We start from the raw sequence: 21,107 nt of genomic DNA on the forward strand, positions 1-21,107 counted from the left end.
AAACTATCCCCAGAAGATTCAAAAATGACAAGTGCATCATCACAGTATAGAGACCAAATTACATCCAGACACGATTCACAGGTTTTATCATTAAAGAGAGAATTCATCATTATAGTTACAATTTACAATGAATAGTAGATGCTCAATAATTTCATGAAAAGTTTTAGGTTTTTGTACACTAATGACATGGAAAAACACTTTTCAAGGAAATTTGTCTCTTCATTTCTTTTTTTTTTGGTAAATTATAATAACCCCTAATGTATTATATATGAAATTATAATTATAGTTTTGAAACTTGGCCCGACCTGACGGGTCGATCCGGAACCCAGCCGGGTTTAAAAAGAATAAAAAAAAAACTAGCGTGACCCGGCGGGTTGACCCGGAAAAATCTGGTAAAAAATCTAGTTATAACCCGTTGATTTTTTTTTTTTACTAAAACAACATTGACGTTTTGATTAAAAAAAATTGACCCTGGTAACTCAGTCAAAATCCAAAATCTGGGTTTTGGACCGGATTGGATCTAAAAACTATGATTATAACAATCACAAAAGAGTTTTAAAATACTACAAAAAAAAAAAATCCCCTTTCATATCCAAAACGCCTTTAATTTTACGAAAATTGTTCAGAAATATTCAGGTTATGTTTTAAAACAAGAGAAGGCTTAGGGGTTTTTATAATACCTTCAAACTTCAGGAGTCACTATAATTTTATGATAATTTAGAAGGTTTTTATATAATTTTATCAAAATACCACTATATATGATTCGGAAACGATCACTGCCATACCTACCATTCTCTTTTCAATTTGATTTCAACTAGTGACTGCGAAACAGTCAACGTGGCAAGAATCTGCACTAGCAGTTGCATGGTCTAATATGGACAAACCATCATTTTCAATCAAGAGAGGCCTCTGCAATACTTTTTAGTTTTGTTACTGATCAATAACTGATTGAAATGAAGCTTTTATCACCATGTTTCGTTCCATGAAATGTGTTGTCTCCTTCCCAAGCCAGCCACCCTCTTTCTAATTCATCAGTCAATCTTATATATATAAATATATTGGTAGCATGTGAATCCACCTTTTGAGAATATATAGAGGGTGACTCAACTTCAGTTTGTCCAAAAGTAGAAAATCCCAAATTAATTCTCCAGTTCTCACCTCCATTTTAAAAATGCCGACTTACTGGGTAGAAATATCAACCAGTCAGGTGGTCGGATCGAGTTTTAAAATGGTGTTTCTAAGCGGAGTGGCATGAAATCTGCGGCAACTTCTCACCTCCAGAAACGTGAATTCTTAAATGCTGCAATGCATGAAGGTGTGCTGCTCATGTATGAAGTATGACACTTCAACAAACGCACCTCCATTTTTGGCTGCAACATTTATGGGAAATCAAACTGTGAGGGCTGAATACACCAACTACCAATATGGGAAATCACGAACCATCCTTTTTGGTCCACGTCACTTGTCTGGCTGTCCTGTTATTCATGGAGTCCATTTTGATGGCTGGAGTTGGCGTTTAAGAAGGGCACTAGAGTTGGTTTAATGCTTGAATCTAAAAGCTTTAATGAGTTCTGATCAGGGACTTGGGTGGTTTGCGGTGGAAGGCAACGATTGGGTGTTTGGGATGACATTAGAGTTATTTTTTAAAATATTTACAACTTGAAAATAAATCAAAATAATAATATTTTACGTGTCCCTTAATCTTTAGGTGGTATTAGGTGCAGGTTAAATATGATTTTTATTGCATGTTTTGTATGCATTATGACAATCTTTCTCGTAATTGAAATATGTGGTGACAAGTTCTTATCCTGTCCCATTTTTACAAGACCTGTTTTTCATGCTCGATATCTTCAAGAAAGCGACAGCGTGGCTTTACTTTCTTAGAAATTAAGAATTGATGTACAGAGTAATTGAGCAAACAATACCATAAAGTTTTGCCTTGGCCCATCGCTACCTTCCCCGACATGCTAGAGTGAGCTGTGAAACCCTAACTCCAGCTGGGTTTCGCAGAAAAATAGGAGAAGTTAACTCAGTGTCTCGGTTAAAATCTAAAATGATCACCCGACTAAAATCTTTTGATTTTTTTTTCAGAACAGAGTTCTGATTCTTTTGTGAAAATACCAGGTTAACTCGTTTAATCTGTGACACGATTGCTGTCTTGGATTATCCTGCATCAGATTTACAACAATGATTTTTCTTCCTGATTTTCATTTTGCTTCAAAAAATCTCAGTCCAGATATTCTTAGGCATCGGTGCCTTGAAGTTTGTTGCCATATAACTTCATCTCAGCAGGAGCTGATCAAGTGAAAAGGATTGGCAACCTGATGAAATGAATGCCAAATCTACAACAATGTCACGTAGCTCTGATTTTGCAAGTGGTTAATTGGAAGGAATATTTATTGTTCAAACGACTTTACTCGCGGAGGCTATGTGTTTGATTATTAGCCTCGGGCTATATTATGTCCGTGCTTGGAGTTTAATGGTGGATTTTCGGCGCTGGTCTACACAGCAGAAAGCAGGACATTACAATAACAATTACACACAAAAGAAAAGGGCAAAGATGTTTTCTATTTTGTCATCGATCTTTTTTCTCAAGAATTGATCATTTAATTGCCAAAATAGTACTCCATTGTTCCTGATTTGTTAAAAAATACCCAAATTAAAAGATAAAAGATAGAGGTTTAAAGTCAAACCCGTGAAGCGAATAGGTGGCAATTTCAAAATTATCGCAAAATATTCACATTAATACACAATTTCATATTTTTTATTTTTTAGTTATTGACTTGAAAGAAAAAAAGAGAGCGAATTTGCTTGATTATGATATCAGAGAGAGAAAACTTCAATATTAATTTCAATCACAAAAAAATTAATTTTAGTGTCAACGAATTTTATTTAATTAATAGAGTTTTACATAAGTGTTTTATATCCTTCCCCTTACCTCGGATGGTAAATTTTACCATATAAGGGTTTTTTTTTATTTGATTTTGGGATTTTGAATAAATTTGAGTTATTTAATGTCATAGAATGGATTATCAAAATGTCTAGAATGTTTTCTAGATATTTTAGGTAAAATAATAGGTTGAAAATCAAATTTTTAGGCAAAAAAAACCTACGACGCGGTCTTTCGGCAATCCTTTGGTCACTAGAACACAAGTTTTTTTTTGTCTTTTTTAATTGAATATTTTTATTTTTAATTTTTTTATAGAGTTATTACGGTTTTATTATTTGAGTCACAAACTTAATTGATTAAGTCGAGTTTATTCAAGTCAATTTAATATCTTGTTGGCTTAATATTTTTATAAAAAAAAATCTTTCAATGCGTGTCAAACCTTGAATTCATAAATTTTTTTCTCTTATAAAACACATGAATGATGTTTGAGTAATTTTTTGTGTTTAAAAAAAGATTAATCTAACTTGTATGTTTTTTCTTTTGCATGTTTGTTTTATTGTTATCTAGTTTAGTAAAAAATCAATTCTAAAACACAAAGTTATTAAATATAACTGACTTCATTGTATATCTTAATATACATTTATTTTTTAATTTAGTTATTAGTTATCACCTGTATTATTATTATTTTTGCTTTTATTATTACAAACTATTATTGATTTATTTAATTAAATATACGTATAAAGATTTTTATTTGCAATTTGTTTTTTTTTTTTTTGGGGTTTCAGAAAACATGTAAACGCATGAACATTCTTTTTCTTTTTTGCATTGAAAAAAAACTTTTAGGCCGTCCACGTCAAAGCGCATGTTGTTCGAAACCCTTCTTCCATGATCATACCCTTCTTCCATGATCATACACCCCACAGTTAAGGAATCTTAGTCCATGTCTTGATCACCAGAAAAGTCTTTAGAGATAGACGAGGGACAAATTTGAAACCCACAAAGTCAAAAGGCTGCAGCACTGCAAGAAGATCAAGTCTCGATCGACAGATCTAATGGTGTCGGTCACCCTCAATCTTGGATTCCACGGCCGATGCTGCCAAATTTCAAATCTCATTCAAACAATGTTTCTGGGGAATGCCCTCGCCTGTTCTGTTAGAATCCATTGGAGAAATGCTTGCTTACTTCTTCCATCTACACCACTTTGAACTTTCGTAGCCCTCCAAATCCACTCATATTCACTTCACAAACTAAAAACCCAACAACAATTTTCAATATTCCACACATTTCCCACTTTCAATCTAACAATAAAACACGCTAGAAATCTCCACAAAATCACACTGAAAGAATCTCTTATTTCTCTTCTCATCCTAGCTAAAACTCTCAATTATGCTTCTCACGATGACTAAATCCAATAAATTAATTAAATTCCTCAATTATACTTTTCAAGTTCAAAGTATTTTCCTTAAAGAATATATTAAAAATTAATATAAATTATATTTTAAAATCTTATCTAAATAATTTAAGTTTTTGAATTAAATTGATTATTTAATTGTTATAGTTTTTTAGTTCAATGACAAAGTATTAATATTAATATTGTAAGGGTTTATTAGACAATAAATGAAATATAATAAATATAATTCAATATTTTTTGTTAGCTAAGAGTCAGCAACTCAGCATGAGAATGTAAATTTTTATAGACACAAATTTTAAGATGTGTAAATAAAGAGAAAACTAAAGGATAGTTTTTGTAATTATCCCTTATTTTAATGGAGAATAAATCAACTTTAAGTTGTTAAATCTGTCACGAGGCAACATTTCAAGAACGCTAAGCTACCTATGTCCTAAAGTCCAATAATGGTACGGCTATAGAATCCGAGAACAAGACGCTCTTTGGAATCTAAAGAAATTTCTTCTCTTCTCTCTCTTTTTTTTTTTTCATTTTCCATTTTTGATGGATGTGGAATCTTTACTTATTTTATAGGTAACCAACCTTGACTGTTTTTACATGTAACCAACTAGTTTGTTTGTCGTTGGTATTCTTCAAGGTTTCTGTCTATAAATGGCTACAACACTCCACTCTGTTTCTCACTTTGGATTTAGGCCACTGTGAGAGTTTTGGTGGGTTGATCTTTAATTTCTACTGAAGATCAAAGAAACCCAGAAATGGATTACCATGATGATGATGCGTATGCTAAGCTTTTAAGGAGAGTGAACTCTCCAAGGTATTTCATCTCTCTCCCAAGTCCCACTTGTTCATTTGTGGGAGAAAGTAGAGTCCTTACCTGACACCTACTTTGTGGTTGCAGAGTTGTGGTTGACAATGATGCCTGTGAGCATGCAACAGTCATTCAGGTAATTAATCACCTTGGAACTTTCATGTTCTAAGGATGTAGGATTGTCTGATGGTGAGGTTTATCCATCTAGAATTTTCTTTTTCTTTTTCTTTTTTCTTTTTTCTTTTTTGTTATCCAGTTGTTTCTTATTCATACTTTTTAATTTGTTTTTTTTTTCTTGTTTAGGTGGATACTGTCAATAGGCAAGGTGCTCTACTTGAAGTTGTTCAAGTTCTCACAGACCTAAACCTTGTAATGACAAAAGCATACATGTCTTCTGATGGAGTGTGGTTCATGAACGGTATAATTAATTGAAAACCTTCTTAAATAAATGAAGAAATTTACTCCTCTTTGCTCCCTTAATTTGACTGTTTATTTCAATTTTCAGTGTTTTATGTGACTGATGACCATGGAAACAAAATCAGAGATGAAGGCATCGTCAATTGCATAGAGAAGGTATTCAATTTTTTGCTTCTTCTCTATTCACCATGCAATCAAATTGGTTTTGAAAATTACCAAATTATTTCGGTTTTCTTTGGCTCGGTTTTTCACTACTAAGTTCTCAATTTGGCCGGTTTTGTATGAGAATAATCTTTACAACTATTTTGCTTGATTTTGCAGGCTCTTGAGACTGATGCTTGCATGGTTAAGTCACCGGGGAAGATGCTGCCTTCTAAAGAGCACACATTAATAGAACTAACCGGCACTGACCGGCCTGGTTTGTTGTCAGAAGTATGTGCCGTGCTGACCGACCTGAGGTGCAATGTTGTCAATGCGGAGATTTGGGCACACAATGCTAGAGCAGCAGCAGTCATTCACATTGCAGACCAGTCAACTGGAACTGCAATCGAAGACCCAAGGAAGCTTTCCTTGATAAAGGAACTTCTTTATAATGTCCTAAAAGGTCATGGCGATTTCAGGACACCAATAGTTTCCATTTCTTCCCCTGGGGAAATACATATAGGGAGAAGGTTGCACCAGATGATGTTTGCTGCTAGGGACTTTGAAATGCCTGGCAGCGAGAACGACAACAGTGTAAGGCCCTACGTGACTGTGTTCGACTGTCCTGATAGAGATTACACTGTTGTTACAGCAACATCCATCGACCGGCCAAAGTTAGTGTTTGATACCGTGTGCACTCTAACAGACATGCAGTATCTGGTGTTCCATGGCACAGTCATCACAGATAGCAAGAAAGCTTATCAGGTATCTACTCTCTGCCTATTAGTGGACTTCTTTAGTGCCTAAGCGTGAGGGTTTTGTGTAAAACTGAATCTTGACAACAGTTAATTATATGATTGCAGGAATACTATATCAGACATGTGGATGGATTCCCTACAAGCTCAGAAGCTGAGCGACAACGTGTCATAGAATGTATTCAGGCAGCCATTGAAAGGCGAGCATCAGAGGTATTGCTCTACCTTCTGTTGTGAGTTCTATTTTCCCAGTCCATATAGCACATTTTCACAGGTTGTTTGATATCTTGCAGGGTCTACCACTAGAGCTATTCACAGATGACCATTTTGGACTTCTCTCTTATATTACAAGGATACTTCGTGAAAACGGTTTGTGGCCCAAAAGTGCAGAAATCTCTACAAGGAATGGGAAAGCAAAACATAGTTATATTGTCACAGATGTGTCTGGTAACCCTGTTGACCCCAAAACTATCCTTCTGATTCACCAGCAAATGGGACAAACCGTGTTACAGGTGAAGGGGAATTTGAGCATGCCACCGAAATTTCCCCGGGAGACACCAAGAAGTTTCCTCTTTGGGGCCCTTTTCAGATGCCCAAGTTTCCAGAATTTTGGACTCAACTAAATCCCACTCGTGATATGCTTATCGTTTGTTAACGTTGCAAAAACGACAGAACAAACTGTTCGACTCCAGTTCAGTGGGACCATAAGTGACTTGAAGCAATAGAACACAGCAAAATACACTTGAAAGCTTATTGTTATTTTTTATGGTTTGTGTACAGCTAGTGTACAGATTGAAATTGGTTTGTAATTGTGAGAGAAAATGACTGTACAGATGGAAGATCTTTTCTGAAAAGAGGCAAGTATGTTTTTGCCATGGTTTTTTTTCTCACAGCACTAGCTCAATCGACATCTTGCTAGCTTCAACTCGTTTGAACAAGAATCATGCCTTCATATTCTATGAACTGTTTCCCTAAGCTGCACCAAGGTAGGGCTCTGTTGCCCTGTTAAAGTGCATCTATTGAACAGACTTTAATATCCCATTCATCGATTCCTTCTTCTAAGCTCCAGCAGGATTTTCTCCTCTTTCTTTTCAGGATAAAGGAACGCCTCCCACATAGCTACCAACCTTGAAACAATTGACGCTAGTAATGGGAACTAGATTTTTCAAATAAAACTCGATCATTATACAGGTTAAGAAATCCCCTAAGCTGCCATGATCATGCTTCCTCATCCAACCCATCTCAAGGATTCTTGCAATATCAATAAGACAATTATGACGCTGATAACAAATAGTGCACAACGAGATAACCCGGCAGGATGCAAATAAAATGTGTTCTAAACTAAACTGAACTATTAGCATTCCAAAAGGCTACAAGCAATCAGTGACGCGCAAGTTTATGTTCAGCTGCCCCAATTGCAAATTCAATTACAGTTAGCTAAAAGAAGTGATCGCTAAATACATTGGAAATCTAAGGTGTAAACTGGAACAGGTGAAGCTTAAATCATGTGCATTCTGCCACTTTTTTATGCTAAATTGATCTACAACTCCTTCAAACTACATTTGACATGTGAAATTTAATGGGAGCATGATCCCTTGATTTAGATATGCCTGCACGAATTGCCCTTCGCAAGACATCAATCCGCTCCTCGGTCACGGACTCTGTTAGTTCATCTACTTCAGCGTATTCCTTCTCCATTATCAGCTCCAGATCATCAAAGTGCTTGATTTTGTGGTGCAGTTTCTTCAACTAATGTTGCATTAGTTTAATAAAAGAATATTAAGAGCTGCATCCTCTAAACTGGAAATTTCTTCGGTATAAAATGTATAGAATGGATACAGAGATAGACAACCTGACCTACCTGTGTCTCAACTATGGTTGCCATTAAATTCTCAACTTCTCGGTCTTCATGATCCGCCAGTAATTTAGCATGAGCAGCAGCTGCCCCAAGAGTTGTTGCAACAGCAGCTCTAAGACGCAAAGATAGAGGTATGTCATTCTGCCATGCAGATGCCTCCTCGGTTCCTGTCAAAGATAGACATGTGAAGAGACCAAAGGATTGGTAAATATATATTCACTATATAAACAATAGGAGAAAGCTGGCCAACATAAAGAAGCTAGTGATTTGGTTGATGTGGATTATTAGCAAGTTGCATATATGGTCTAGTGCAAGCTAAACTATTAGCAGTCTAGAATGCCATACTTTGTGATATGGTTGATGTGGATTACCAGCAAGTTACACGTAGGGTCTATTGCAAGCTAAACTATTAGCAGACTAGAATGCCATACTATCATGCATGTAGCAAAGTGGTTATGCCCCCACCTCTCCCCACAAAAACACATGCGAACATTCACAAGAAAAATGGCAAATGTACCTAAACAAGCATGTTGAGCAAATGAAACGGAAATCAACAAGTGAACAAAACATAAAGAAGCATATGATAACATTAAGAACAGGCAGATACCCCTCCAACAAAGTTCTTTGGATATCATCCAGTTGATTTTTCGCACAGTTGCATTGTATCAATTACCTGACTGAGTGGGTGTTTGCTTCACCTCTGAGGCATCAACCTCGTCAACTCTAAAACAGAAAAATGAACAGAAAACTTTAACATGTATCAATAAGACAGGGGCAAAACAATAATCACAGGAACAGCAGAGGATAAAAATCACATAAATAAACAACCTCTTAGACTTCGAATGGAAGGAGGGAGAAGAAAACCCATTAGATGGAAAATCCTCCTCACCATCAAATATCTCTCTTGGACATGCAGTTTCATCACAAAGTGCTGCAACAGCAGCCTCAGCTGCAGCAGCTGTGATATCTGGGCCAACCATGGTTGAGATGAGAGCTACCTAATGAAAAAAATCACCAATTGCATGGTAAAACATAAGCTAAGGTGAAAAACACTACAATTGAAACATATCCTAATTAACAAAATCAGATAAACCAATTGAAGGTGTGTCAACAAGAAAGTCTGGTAAGAAGTTAAAAGTAGTAGGATTTTGTAGCGGTGAATTCTACCTGTTTCATCAGAGAGCCACCAGCATCTGAAACAGAAGTGATGCGTCTTCTTTTCAAAAGGGGGCCATCATCCATGACATCTCCCTTCTCCTCATTTGCATTCATCTGCTCATGCAATTGATCTTCATGTTTGGTATCATCTTGATGCTCAGATGGAGCTGCAGGAACTTGTTTTGAGTTGTTTGTGCTCCCAATCTGTCCACTAGAATTGCCCTTTCCATATGTAGAACTCAATATAAGATCCCCAAATGGCAGCTCAATGAGCTTAGAAATACAATCAAGTTTAGTCTTGGTTTTAACATTTTGAGCAACCAGGTCCCAGTCATTCCCATGCCTCGAAACAGATTCTAAAAGACGCAAAGTCTCCTCCTCAGTCCACACAGCTGCATTGCTACCATTGTTTTCAGCACTATCCTTAAGCTTGAAATCTTCCTTAGACTTGTTCTCGCCATAAGTTCCATCATTAAAGCATTTTTGACAGATTAAGTAATCACCCTGCAAATTCAACCGTTGAACAAGAAAATAAAATCAGCACTCCCACAGAAGGAAATAGAGAGAGATCATTCCCAAATATAAAAATAGCAAAAATGGATAGGGTTGCACAGAAGCACTGGTTGGTAAATGCCTAATTGAAGTGAATGATTCCAGATATTTAAGAAGAGAATTATCTGCAGTCTCACAACGCATCTAAAAAATCCAAAATGCCGCAAAGTTCATATCACCTAACTTAATGGCAGGGACAAGAGAACAGGCTGTGTTAAGTCCAAACATGCACCACTCTGTCAGGGTAAATAAAGCTGCTTTCTAAGTGACCAAGATTATCTCCTAGCATACCTAAACACAGTTGTTTAGCCACTCTTCTCTTTAACCAGCCTAGACACAGAACACCAGACAATTCAGAAAGGTAAAATCTACTGAGTCGATGGTCTGAAGTCCTAACCTAGCATATATTCTCAGAATTACAGTCACATTACAATATGAAAAACAGTCAACGCACCAAACCAACCACCATATCTTAACAAATTGAACAACACAGATGAACCTACAATCGAATGATGAACCGAAATATTCCATGGCAAAAAAGTGCACAAACAAAATTTTAGCATACAATGTGATAATGAATTCACAACTAAGACCCCAAAAGATAACCGAACGCAATAAACCAACATAAAATCAAATGCCACTGCAATCAAACCCGAATTTCAATTACCTTACTATACTCGTATTGGCCGGAATCACAACTTCCACCACAATTTCCACAAACAACCTCTTTCTTCTTCCCGACTAACTCGCCAAAAACATCCGAATAGGACGCCAAAGGCGGCAACTTCAACCCACTCCCACTCCCACCACCACCACTACCCTCTGCGCTACTTTGCACCGACCCCACCGAAATTGGTTTCAACTTATCAGGCATCTCCACAATCCGAACTCCGTTCGGAGCCCCATCTTCAACCCGAACATCAACATTACCCGAACCCAAACCAATTTCCTCATTCTTTTCACAACTAAAATTAATCAATCCCCAATTATTCAAAAACAGAAAAACTTTATTCAACAAACTAACGTCACCAACCAGTGACTTTCGAATCTCCGTGAATGTTAACCTTCTAGAAGGATCTTCACGGTACTTGTTGATTATAAAGTCTCTGTATTCTTTGTAGATTTTTGGAGTTCTCGTTATTGAGCTCCCATCGAAGAATTCTCTTAAAGCGACTCTCTCTGTCTCGTGAATATCGTGCCATGAAAACCAACCTGAGAAAAATACAAAGAAAAGAAAAGAAGATTTTGTAGATTTTCTGGGAAAGTTTTTTTTTACGGGAAACAAACAGAGAGTTAGGGTTTTGTAACACAGAGAAGAGACGACTTACTTGAATAGCTGGGGATGGTGTAGAGGTCGAGCTCTGGTTCGTTTGGTCGGATCGGGTTTAGATTCGGGTCGGAGTGTGTTGTTGGCTCCATAATTTTGGACATGAGTGGTTTTGTGTTTGGTTTTTATAAATTTGTGAGATTTTTAATTTCGGGAGATTGGGATTTGAGTGTTTCGGTGACAGGAGGTGGTGGTTGGTTGCGTAACTGACCAGTAGGGGTTCGAAAAGTGGAGGATTATTGAGGAGTTCTTTTGGAAAAACCTCAGTTGTGCAAAGGCTCTCGATCTAGGATCCAAACTTCCTAAAACTTTTCAATTGAGACCTTTCATATAAATTCATCTAATAAATAAATCAATAAACATTATATTCAGTGATTATAGATTTGTGCCCTATGAAATTTCTCATAAACTCGTGTCCTGGAGAGAAATGCTGAGTCCTGTCGGGTTGGGCCCTGTTGAGAAAGGCCTGTCAAGTCGGGTTGGGCCGTGACGAGATTTTTTTATTTACATCGCCCGGTCAAGGAATAATTAATCTTGAAATAATTCAATCATAGGCAAATAGTTTCTGAACAAATTTTGAGATCGAAATCATGTCCCTGTGTTTTTGGAGTTGCTTGTTTTATTAAAATTTGAATATTTTTTGTTTAATTTTTTTAAAAAAATTATTTTGATGTGCTAATATAAAAAAATAATTCTAAAAAATATTATTTAATATATTTTTAAATAAAAAAATATTTTAAAAAATAATTACCACATCTTCTAAACATTTCTAAATGTATTCATGGAGCTCCGAAGTTGAAGCATTTTTCTAATTGCATTGACGTGGCCTTTTACTAATCATGAGATTTTAATACGTGTATTTTAATGGATGATATAAAACATTAATTAATACAAAAGCAATGTAAATGTATAATGAAATTTAAATTTCAAGAATAACATTAAAATGCAAAATGAACCACCTTTGACTTTTCTATTTTTAAAACCGATTAATTTTATCTTAAAGTCACTAGAAACTTATATGGTTGTTAACTTAAAGATTTGTAAGTTTAGTCAATATACGTGTAAACTGACCCAAACATTATATCCACATTAATAAAAAAAAATTAAATTTATCACTAAATAACTATATTTTAGTACATTCTAAATATTGAAAGAAGATGTGGAAGTAATAGGTGTGTTTTATGATATCATGAAATTTATTAATTGAGTATCATAAAAAGATTATGTATGTGTTTAATATAATAAATTATAAAAAATATAACCAAATAAATTATAAAATGAGTTGTGAATACTAATTAAAATAAAAAATTAATATTATTTGTAAAAATAAAAATATAGATAAACATGTAAGTAATTTATATCTTATTTGGGTTGCGGTTGCTTTTCAAATAGCTTTTCATGCCAAAATACATGTCAATGATATCTTTTTATTTTTTAAAAATTATTTTTGATATCAGCACATCAAAATCATTTGAAAATACTAAAAACATATTAATTTAAAATAAATAAATAAAATTTAAATTTTTTAAAAAATATTTTTGAAACAAAAACAAATATTTTTAAACAATAACAATCATGCGAAAATAAGAATAAATATCCAAAAAAGTTTGAAGGATTTAGATTATAGAAAAAAAAAATTAGTTTCAAACAAGCGCGGTCGTCGCAATATCCTTACCAATAAAACAAATTAACTTGTTCCCCTTCATTTACAAGATGGTAGAAAAATATATTGTCTTTCAAAATTACATGATGAATCAAGAAGAAATTATCTGCCATCTGAAAATTTCAATACTATCCAGGTTTGTTGAATTCATTGCCAGCTTGACACTGTGTGTGTGTGTGTATAGACAACGTCGAGCACATGCACCCAGCAAAACACACCTCTTGATCAGCAAACAAGAAATGGAGTTTTCAATGTTGCTCATCACCACCCTTGTTGTTCTCCAAGCTATTTTCCCCTCTCATGCATCAATCCAAGCAGCCCCTGCAAACTCAAACCTCTTCCGTGAATACATTGGAGCCGAGTCCAATAATGTCAGATTCACCGACGTTCCTATCAGCCCAGATGTTGAATTCCATTTCATCCTTTCTTTTGCCATAGACCATGACACCTCGAATTCTCCTTCGTCCACCAATGGAAAATTCAACATCTTTTGGGACTCCGATAATCTAAGCCCTTCTCAGGTTTCTTCTATCAAGAACCGCCATTCCAATGTCAAAGTTGCCTTGAGTCTTGGAGGGGATAGCGTAGAGAATGGCTATGCTTACTTTAATCCTTCCTCGGTTCATTCATGGGTATCTAATGCTGTTTCTTCACTCACACGGATCATTAAGCAGTATAATTTGGATGGGATTGATATTGATTACGAGCACTTTCAAGCTGATCCTGAGACATTTGCAGAGTGCATGCATAGGACAACTCATTGCAGCCCTTAAGAGGAATGGGGTCATCTCATTTGCCTCTATAGCTCCTTTCGATGATGCCAAGTTCAAAGCCATTACCTGGCCTTATGGAGGAAATATGGGCATCAAATAGACTATGTCAACTTCCAATTTTATGCATATGATCAGGGTACCTCAGTATCCCAGTTTCTGGATTACTTCAAAACCCAGACTTCTAACTACAATGGTGGTAAAGTCTTGGTGAGCTTTATCAGTGATGGAAGCGGCGGGCTATCTCCATCAGATGGCTTCTTTACAGCCTGCAGTAAGCTTAAGAGTCAGAAGCAACTCCAAGGGATTTTCGTTTGGTCAGCAGATGACTCTAAGGCCGAGGGTTTCCGCTACGAAAAGCAGTCGCAAGCCCTACTAGCAATTCATCACTAGCGTTGTTAATTAGCTTAATTACTATATGTAATGAATTAAACTCCATGGTCATTTACCACTCCATGATTTTCTTCTATGTATGCAATACTAATTACATTTCAGATTCGGTTCTTTTATTAATGTTGATGTAGCTTGTTTGCTCGGTTGAATGCTGGACTGCTTGTTCAGTATTATTTCAGTAGACGTTTGCCAAGCACACGATATTTTGTCTGTGAGGATCGAACTTCTTCCTTTTCTGGCTCGAATATTTGTTCAGCCTGTGGTGCCTCTGAATCTTGGTTGTGGCCTTGTGGTTGTTGGCTTGTGTGTTTAAGTAATTAATAACCCCATTTTTGTCTCTACATTAATATTGCCTCTAATTAATGAAACAATGTGACCAACACGATGTTACGAAATATATATTTTGTAGGAATTTTTAATAGAAGTTATGTTTGGAGGAATTTCTAGTGTACGTATATGTTTATGAAACAGCTAAACAAGTTTGAACGCATCAAATAAGTTTTTTAACGAAAATAAATATCATTTTTTATTTGATTATTAGGTTCTGATAAAATTTGACCATTGCATTTTATAAGTTCGATCCTATAATAAATTAATTAGTTGTAATAAACTTACGTATTTTAATGTCTAAATTATACCCAAAAGATATTTCAATTTTTTTTCTTATTATTAAAGGGTTTTTTTTTTAACTTGGTCGATTAAGCATTTATTTAAACTATTTATAAGTTATTTTTCACAATAATTTTAAAAATTCATTTCAAAATATATCAAAATAGAGTTTTTATATCATTTATAACTGTTAGCCGTATATATTTTATAATTAATTAGTTGGTTATATCAAATATTAATTTTGTTCATATAAATATATTTAATTAAGAGACCGTCTTCAAAATCACAACAAATATCCGACAGCTGCCAACCTGTAACGATCATCATGGAGTTGACTGTGCCATAATCACGGGTAAGGCACCCATGATCCTTGGAGAATCAGCACTGGATTCTTGGGTTGTACGGAAGCCGTTTTTGAGGTTTCTAATATTCCAAAAACTAAAAAAGTTGAGCAAAACAACTCAATTTCTTACAGCTCACACGAACCCAACTTCGATCTAATCAGAAATTTGATTATTCATGTTGAACAAGAAAACAAACAGAATAAATTAAGCAAGATACCTCGACGACAAGAACAGAGTACAGGTGACTGTCAAGATACTACTTCATGGGCAAGTCTAAGCAACCCCACATTTGATTGGTAGTGTGCATCACCATCTTCCCTAAACGATTCCATCTAATCTTCTTCTTCTTCTTTTTATTTACGGTTATAACAAGAGCCGCTTCCTACCCTGACTGTTGCTACTGCTACATTTTGTCTCAGTTCTTCTATAAATATTCATCACTAATGAACTGAAGATTCACCTTCACAGCACCAAAAACAATAATGGGATTCCGCAAAGCCTTCTTGATCACCAGCATCCTGATCCTTTTCTTCACCACGGGCAATGGTAAGTTTATGCCATAGAAGTTCCTTATAATTCTTCCATGTACAGTAGCGGAGAATAATTGGTTCCGTCAACAGAAGTAGAATGTTTTTGATGTGTCCAGCCGGATTCATGCGAACAGAACTGTTTAATTAGTTGCTGCATTGAATTTTTATTTAATCAGATGTCCTCCATGGATTAGTATCGGTGAAGTTGACTATAAATGTTACTGACAGTTCTTTTGGTTGTTCCTTGTAGCTGCCAATTCCAAGCTGTTTAGGGAGTACATTGGTGCCATGTCTAGCTCGATCAAGCTCTCTGACGTGCCTGTAATTTCTAATGTCGAATTCCATTTCATCATTGCGTTTGCAATCGACTACACAGGCCTTGAAAATCCATCACCAACCAATGGAAAGTTCAACGCTTTTTGGGCATCCAGCCATGTGACCCCGGAAGAAATTGCATCGGTAAAAGACAAGCATTCTAATGTCAAGGTTGCTGTTAGCTTGGGTGGAGATAGTGTTGGAAGCAAGAAGGCATTTTTCGCACCAAAATCTATAGATTCTTGGGTCCAAAATGCCATATCTTCACTAACCAGTATGATAAAACAATACAACTTGGATGGAATTGACATTGACTATGAGCACTTCAAGTCAGATCCTCGTACATTTGCCGAGTGCGTAGGAAGGCTGATAACGACTCTAAAGAAAAGTAGGACCATATCATTTGCTTCAATTGCCCCTTACGATGACGGGGAGGTCCAAAGCCATTACTTGGCCCTGTGGAAAAAATATGGGCATGCAATTGATCATGTAAACTTCCAATTTTATGCCTACGAGAGATCAAGCGCGTCTCAGTTTGTCAAGCATTTTGATGAACAAGCCTCTAATTATGGAGGGGGTCAAATCTTGGCTAGCTTCAGCACTGATGATGAGAGTGAAGGGGGTCTGGATCCTGACGGTGGATTTTTTGAAGCTTGCAAGGAATTACAAGGCAAAGAAAAGTTGGGAGGTATTTTTATTTGGTCTGCTGATAATTCGAAGAAGCATGGATTTGAAGGCGAGAAAAATTCTCAACATCTTCTAGCTGCTTGATTGCGCTGTCATCTGTAAATGAAAAATAAAGGGATCTGTGCTGTGTTAATTGCGCAGCAAAAAAGTCCATTGGGCGGCTTGATTCAACTGGGCTTGAATAACCTGGATGTACTTGGGGGATATAATTATTGTATTGTATGGCTTCGTCCTCGTTGCGTGCAGACAATCGTCCGATGATATTTTTAGTTTTTCATCGTCAACAAAAATTTGTGCAGAAGTGACGAGAGAAGAAAAAATGTCCATGTCTACTTTCTTGCTCTTGAATAAGGGATGCATTAATTAAGCATTGATGCATCAACCAGGCATTGTAATAAGTTACTAGGTGCCGAATGATGAATTGGGCCTTCGTTCATGTTTTGGAATGTCAACGGGTATTTAGGATGGGTTTTTTTATATTCATACCTTGTCATCCTTGCTGGTAAAAGATTTATATATTTATATTCTATTTATCGGTTTTAGATATCTGACTATTTATTTTATAATTATTATTTATTATTTAGTAAAAAATTCAAAGCAGTTTGTCCATTCATCACCAGCTTATTTTATAATTTTTCAATATTTTTTTTCTTGTTGATGTCTTTTCGAGAAAACAAAAAATATATTTTAAAATATTTGCCTGTAATTTTCAGTATCTTTTTTAAAATTTATAATTTAAAAATATATTTTCAATACCTTTCAGTTATTAATACATTTATTTCATACTTTTTAATTATTATTTTTTATCGAATTGAGATTGGTGTTGTTTTTTTAGAAAAAAAAAACTAAATACAAGAAAATTAAAATAAATAATAGAATAAAGATTGAAGTGAAAAACAAGAAAAATAAGGCTTCAACACCTCTAATCTCCCTCATGTGGTAGTGGTGGATGACACCATCGACACCGAAAGGAAAAACATGGAGTGGTGCACTAGGTGAAGACTTCCGCACGCTAGTTAGACTTTGGTGACTAGCAAGATGACATGCCAACCATGACAATCCTCTTCAAAGCGTGGCTTGCTTGTGACGTCATTATTGCCATTGTTCTAGCAATTTCCACTTCTTCCAATCCACCTTAGCTAGCTACTCCAGAAGGTTTATTTCGAATCCCAAACATATTCGGAATGATTGTTTTGATTTTATGGTTGATTTTAATGTGCACTGATGAGGTTTTTTGTTGGATAATTTTTACTATTAAATTGATAATCATGTTTGTATTTTGATTTAATCTCTTAGATTGCATCTTATTATTTTATGTGCTAGTAATGATGTCATTTTCATCAGAAATATTTTAGTATCATTTTTTTTTGCATGAGACACGTATTCACATTGTTATTCAAATAACATAAAAAATATTTTCACTATTATCTATCAAGGGTCCGAGCCCATATTAAAAGTTTTCTATCAATATTTTAAAATCCCTTTCAAAAACTTCTTTTTAAAAAAAAACTACGTTAAAAATAAATATTTTATTATTTATTCATAATATTTAAGATAAATAGACTTATAATGATATATTATCTTAAATACTAGCAAGGAGTAACACCTCAATTCTATTTGTTTTTAAATTTTAAAACATGTTTTCCTTTCAATATTTTATACATTGAGGTTTAATAAATATAAATGTCACCTAAGTATCAATCAAGAATATTAGTTTTCAATATTTTATACATTGTCAGGTATACGATCAAAGTCCCACATTAGCTATAAGTGGGTATATAAGGATGGATAAATATCTACATTGGTGTGAGGCCTTTTGGGTATAAACTAAGAGCAAATTCATGAGGGCTTATGCCTAAAGTGGACAATATCACACCAATGTGGAGATAGGTGGTGTCCATAGTCCTTACAAGTGGTATCAGAGCCAGGCTCAAGAGTTAGCCATGATGGATGAATCCTCGAAATGTCGAACAAAAGATGGTGGGCCCCCAATCACGATGTAATCCATGGATCAGCTTTATTGGATAGGCGGTGTGCTCCCTTCATGGACGTGTCCTGATCCCAACACGGTGAAGAGGAGTTGACCTAGAAAGAGCAAACTCTCAAGTCAGGTAGTGCTCTCTGAATGCTTCATGGACGTGTCCTGACCCCAACACGGTGAAGTAGAGAATGAAGAATCCTGGTTGGTAGAGAGTGGACGGATGAATGATCGGTTTGAGGGGAGGCTCGGTGGTCCTTTGTTCGAGGGGAGGATTGTTAGGTATACGATCAAAGTCTCACATTGGCTAGAAGTTGGTATATAAGGATGGATAAATATCTCCATTAGTGTGAGGCCTTTTGGGTATAACCTAAGAGCAAATCCATGAGGGCTTAGGCCCAAAGTGGACAATATCACACCAATGTGGAGATAGGTGGTGTCTATAGTCCTTACAAATGTCACCTAAGTATCAATCAAGAGTATTAGTTTTCTTTGCAAGTCTCAAACATTCATGCTACTAAATCCCATCTCCAAGTAAATTAACTTGTCATGTTCACTACTTTGATATTTAGAGCGTGTTTGGCAGTGTGGTTGCGGGTGCTTTTCAAATAACTTTTCGTGCCAAAATGCATGCCAACGATGTTTTTTCATTTTTTAAAAATCATTTTTGACATCAGCACATCAAAACGATCCAAAACGTACAAACCATATTAAATTTTAGCAAAAAAAAAAAACAAAAAATTTTCAAATTTTTTGGGAACGCGGCCGCAGCCGCGTTCCCAAACGGTCCCTTAGAATCGGACATAAAAACATCAATTAGCAAATTACAAACATTGATACTATAAAATAAATGAATATTAGTAAACCATTATCTATAAGACATAGTTGCATAAACAAGGTGTTTAACAACAACTTTTTATAGAATCCAGGCTCGGTTTAACAGGCTTAATATATGCCTAGCTATCAATTTATTTACTGGAATGACTTAATAAACTACTACAATGTGCATTTAAATTTAAATATATAAAAAATATAAATAAAAAAAGCTAGACGCACGGCTTGGTTTTTACTTTTTTTAGTTCCTTTAGAAAAACTAAAGGAACTAAAAAGGTAATCAAAGGAAAATAACATATCAAAATGAACTTATTTTTACAAAATTAAGAGCGGCCATGCGTGTTCTTTGTGTTATACGCTCTGGTCTTTATTTTTTGTTTCATAAAACAATTTACAAGGAATTGTTGATTAATTTGTCTATAAAAGAATGAGAAAAAAAATCCATGACCAAAATAAAAAAAAAAGAAGCAAAGAATGGCGCTATAATGTAATATAATTACACATCCTGTCGCCAACATGTTGGACCGTCACGTACATAACCCATCCAACCCTTTAGTGAGTTGCCCTAAATATTACGTTGCGATTGTGTTAAGAAAATGCTTATACTTTTCACCTTTTCTTATCTAGTTATAATTAGTTTTTTTAATCCTATTAAAAATTTATATCATCATTAATTTCAAGATTTGAATGAAACAAGATACATATAAATTGACCTAAACAATTATAATATAAAAAACTTAGCTGCTACTTCAGAATAATATCACATCATATTTTCTTTTCAATAACGCTTATTCTTCCATGATTATTCATTGATCTCCCTGCATGTTCGTGAGATGAATTGAGCCTTCTCAGTTCAAGCTGGCCTTTCCCTTCCCTGTTCTCGACATTCCCAGCACTTAAATTCAAGCATCGTACGTGTCATATTTCTCTGGCCTGTTTAGCTGATACTCGAAAGAGTTCCGCTACGAATGTCTACTCGAATTAATGTATTGCCTGTCTGTGGGGGTTTAGATGGCTTCTTTCATGGCTACTGCTGCCCATGTACGCATGGAGGAGATAATCCATGAAGGAAATATAGTAAGATGGATAGTCAAACCTCAGCCTAGAATGCTGCATGCCCAGGTCGATCTCTATTTAGACACAATATATATATATATATATATATATATATATATATATATATATATATATATATTTTTTTTTGATTTACGTGGGTGTCCAGGCCAGCTTGCGCGCACCACGACTAATCCCACGACCCACTGAACAACCTGCAAACCTAATGGGCATGTAAGGCACCGCGTGGGTGACAGACGTGCACATGAGGACTCGAACCCAGGAGCAGCAGGAGGAGACAAGCCCCTCCTACCGCCAGGCCAAGACCCTCGGTGCACACAATATATATATTGTTTTGTTAGCTTGTTGTTGGGAAACTGCTGTCTTTAATTATCAAATGTAGTTGCTTGAGAGCTCGTAGTGTGAAGAGCAAAGGATTTATCTGTGCATACTCCACAGCCTTAACTGGTCTCATGTTGAAAAAGAAAAGGAAAATATTCCACAAACCGCGTGCATGGATCGCAAGTGTTACAACTAGCCAACTAGGTGGAGTTCGACAGTCTCAGTACTGAATTATTATTGATGATTTTCTATTTTAAAGAATATGTACGTGATTA

General features: G+C 35.5%; 3 protein-coding genes and 1 pseudogene across 4 annotated transcripts; 3 read left to right on the forward strand and 1 right to left on the reverse strand.

Annotated features, from left to right (window-relative positions):
* Nucleotides 1-4,717: 4,717 nt before the first annotated feature.
* LOC133675724 (ACT domain-containing protein ACR4-like) lies at nucleotides 4,718-7,309 on the forward strand. The gene is made up of 7 exons (XM_062097185.1): nucleotides 4,718-5,112; nucleotides 5,197-5,242; nucleotides 5,410-5,524; nucleotides 5,612-5,679; nucleotides 5,845-6,429; nucleotides 6,528-6,632; nucleotides 6,713-7,309. Exons 1-7 carry the CDS (start codon nucleotides 5,054-5,056, stop codon nucleotides 7,040-7,042), a joined length of 1,308 nt encoding a protein of 435 aa, XP_061953169.1. The 5' UTR covers nucleotides 4,718-5,053; the 3' UTR covers nucleotides 7,043-7,309.
* A 429-nt stretch (nucleotides 7,310-7,738) lies between these two features.
* Nucleotides 7,739-11,560, reverse strand: LOC133676299 (SWI/SNF complex subunit SWI3A). 2 transcript variants are annotated; one of them, XM_062097956.1, is made up of 7 exons: nucleotides 11,316-11,547; nucleotides 10,655-11,199; nucleotides 9,445-9,939; nucleotides 9,106-9,275; nucleotides 8,951-9,000; nucleotides 8,281-8,444; nucleotides 7,739-8,168 (listed from the first exon to the last, which is right to left on the reverse strand). In XM_062097956.1, the coding sequence occupies exons 1-7, from the start codon at nucleotides 11,416-11,418 to the stop codon at nucleotides 7,971-7,973; spliced, it is 1,725 nt and encodes a 574-aa protein (XP_061953940.1). In that variant the 5' UTR covers nucleotides 11,419-11,547; the 3' UTR covers nucleotides 7,739-7,970. The 2 variants fall into 2 exon arrangements, 1 of the variants encoding a protein (XP_061953940.1); XR_009835572.1 differs by lacking the exon at nucleotides 7,739-8,168 and having other exon boundaries at nucleotides 8,305-8,444; nucleotides 8,885-9,000; nucleotides 11,316-11,560.
* A 1,656-nt stretch (nucleotides 11,561-13,216) lies between these two features.
* On the forward strand, nucleotides 13,217-14,140 carry LOC133675556 (chitinase 2-like; annotated as a pseudogene).
* Nucleotides 14,141-15,575: 1,435 nt separating this feature from the next.
* On the forward strand, nucleotides 15,576-16,853 carry LOC133676093 (chitinase 2-like). The gene is made up of 2 exons (XM_062097664.1): nucleotides 15,576-15,639; nucleotides 15,874-16,853. The coding sequence occupies exons 1-2, from the start codon at nucleotides 15,576-15,578 to the stop codon at nucleotides 16,707-16,709; spliced, it is 900 nt and encodes a 299-aa protein (XP_061953648.1). The 3' UTR covers nucleotides 16,710-16,853.
* Nucleotides 16,854-21,107: the final 4,254 nt, after the last annotated feature.

This window comes from Populus nigra, chromosome 16, assembly GCF_951802175.1.
Source record: "Populus nigra chromosome 16, ddPopNigr1.1, whole genome shotgun sequence".
NCBI classification, from domain to species: Eukaryota; Viridiplantae; Streptophyta; class Magnoliopsida; order Malpighiales; family Salicaceae; genus Populus; species Populus nigra.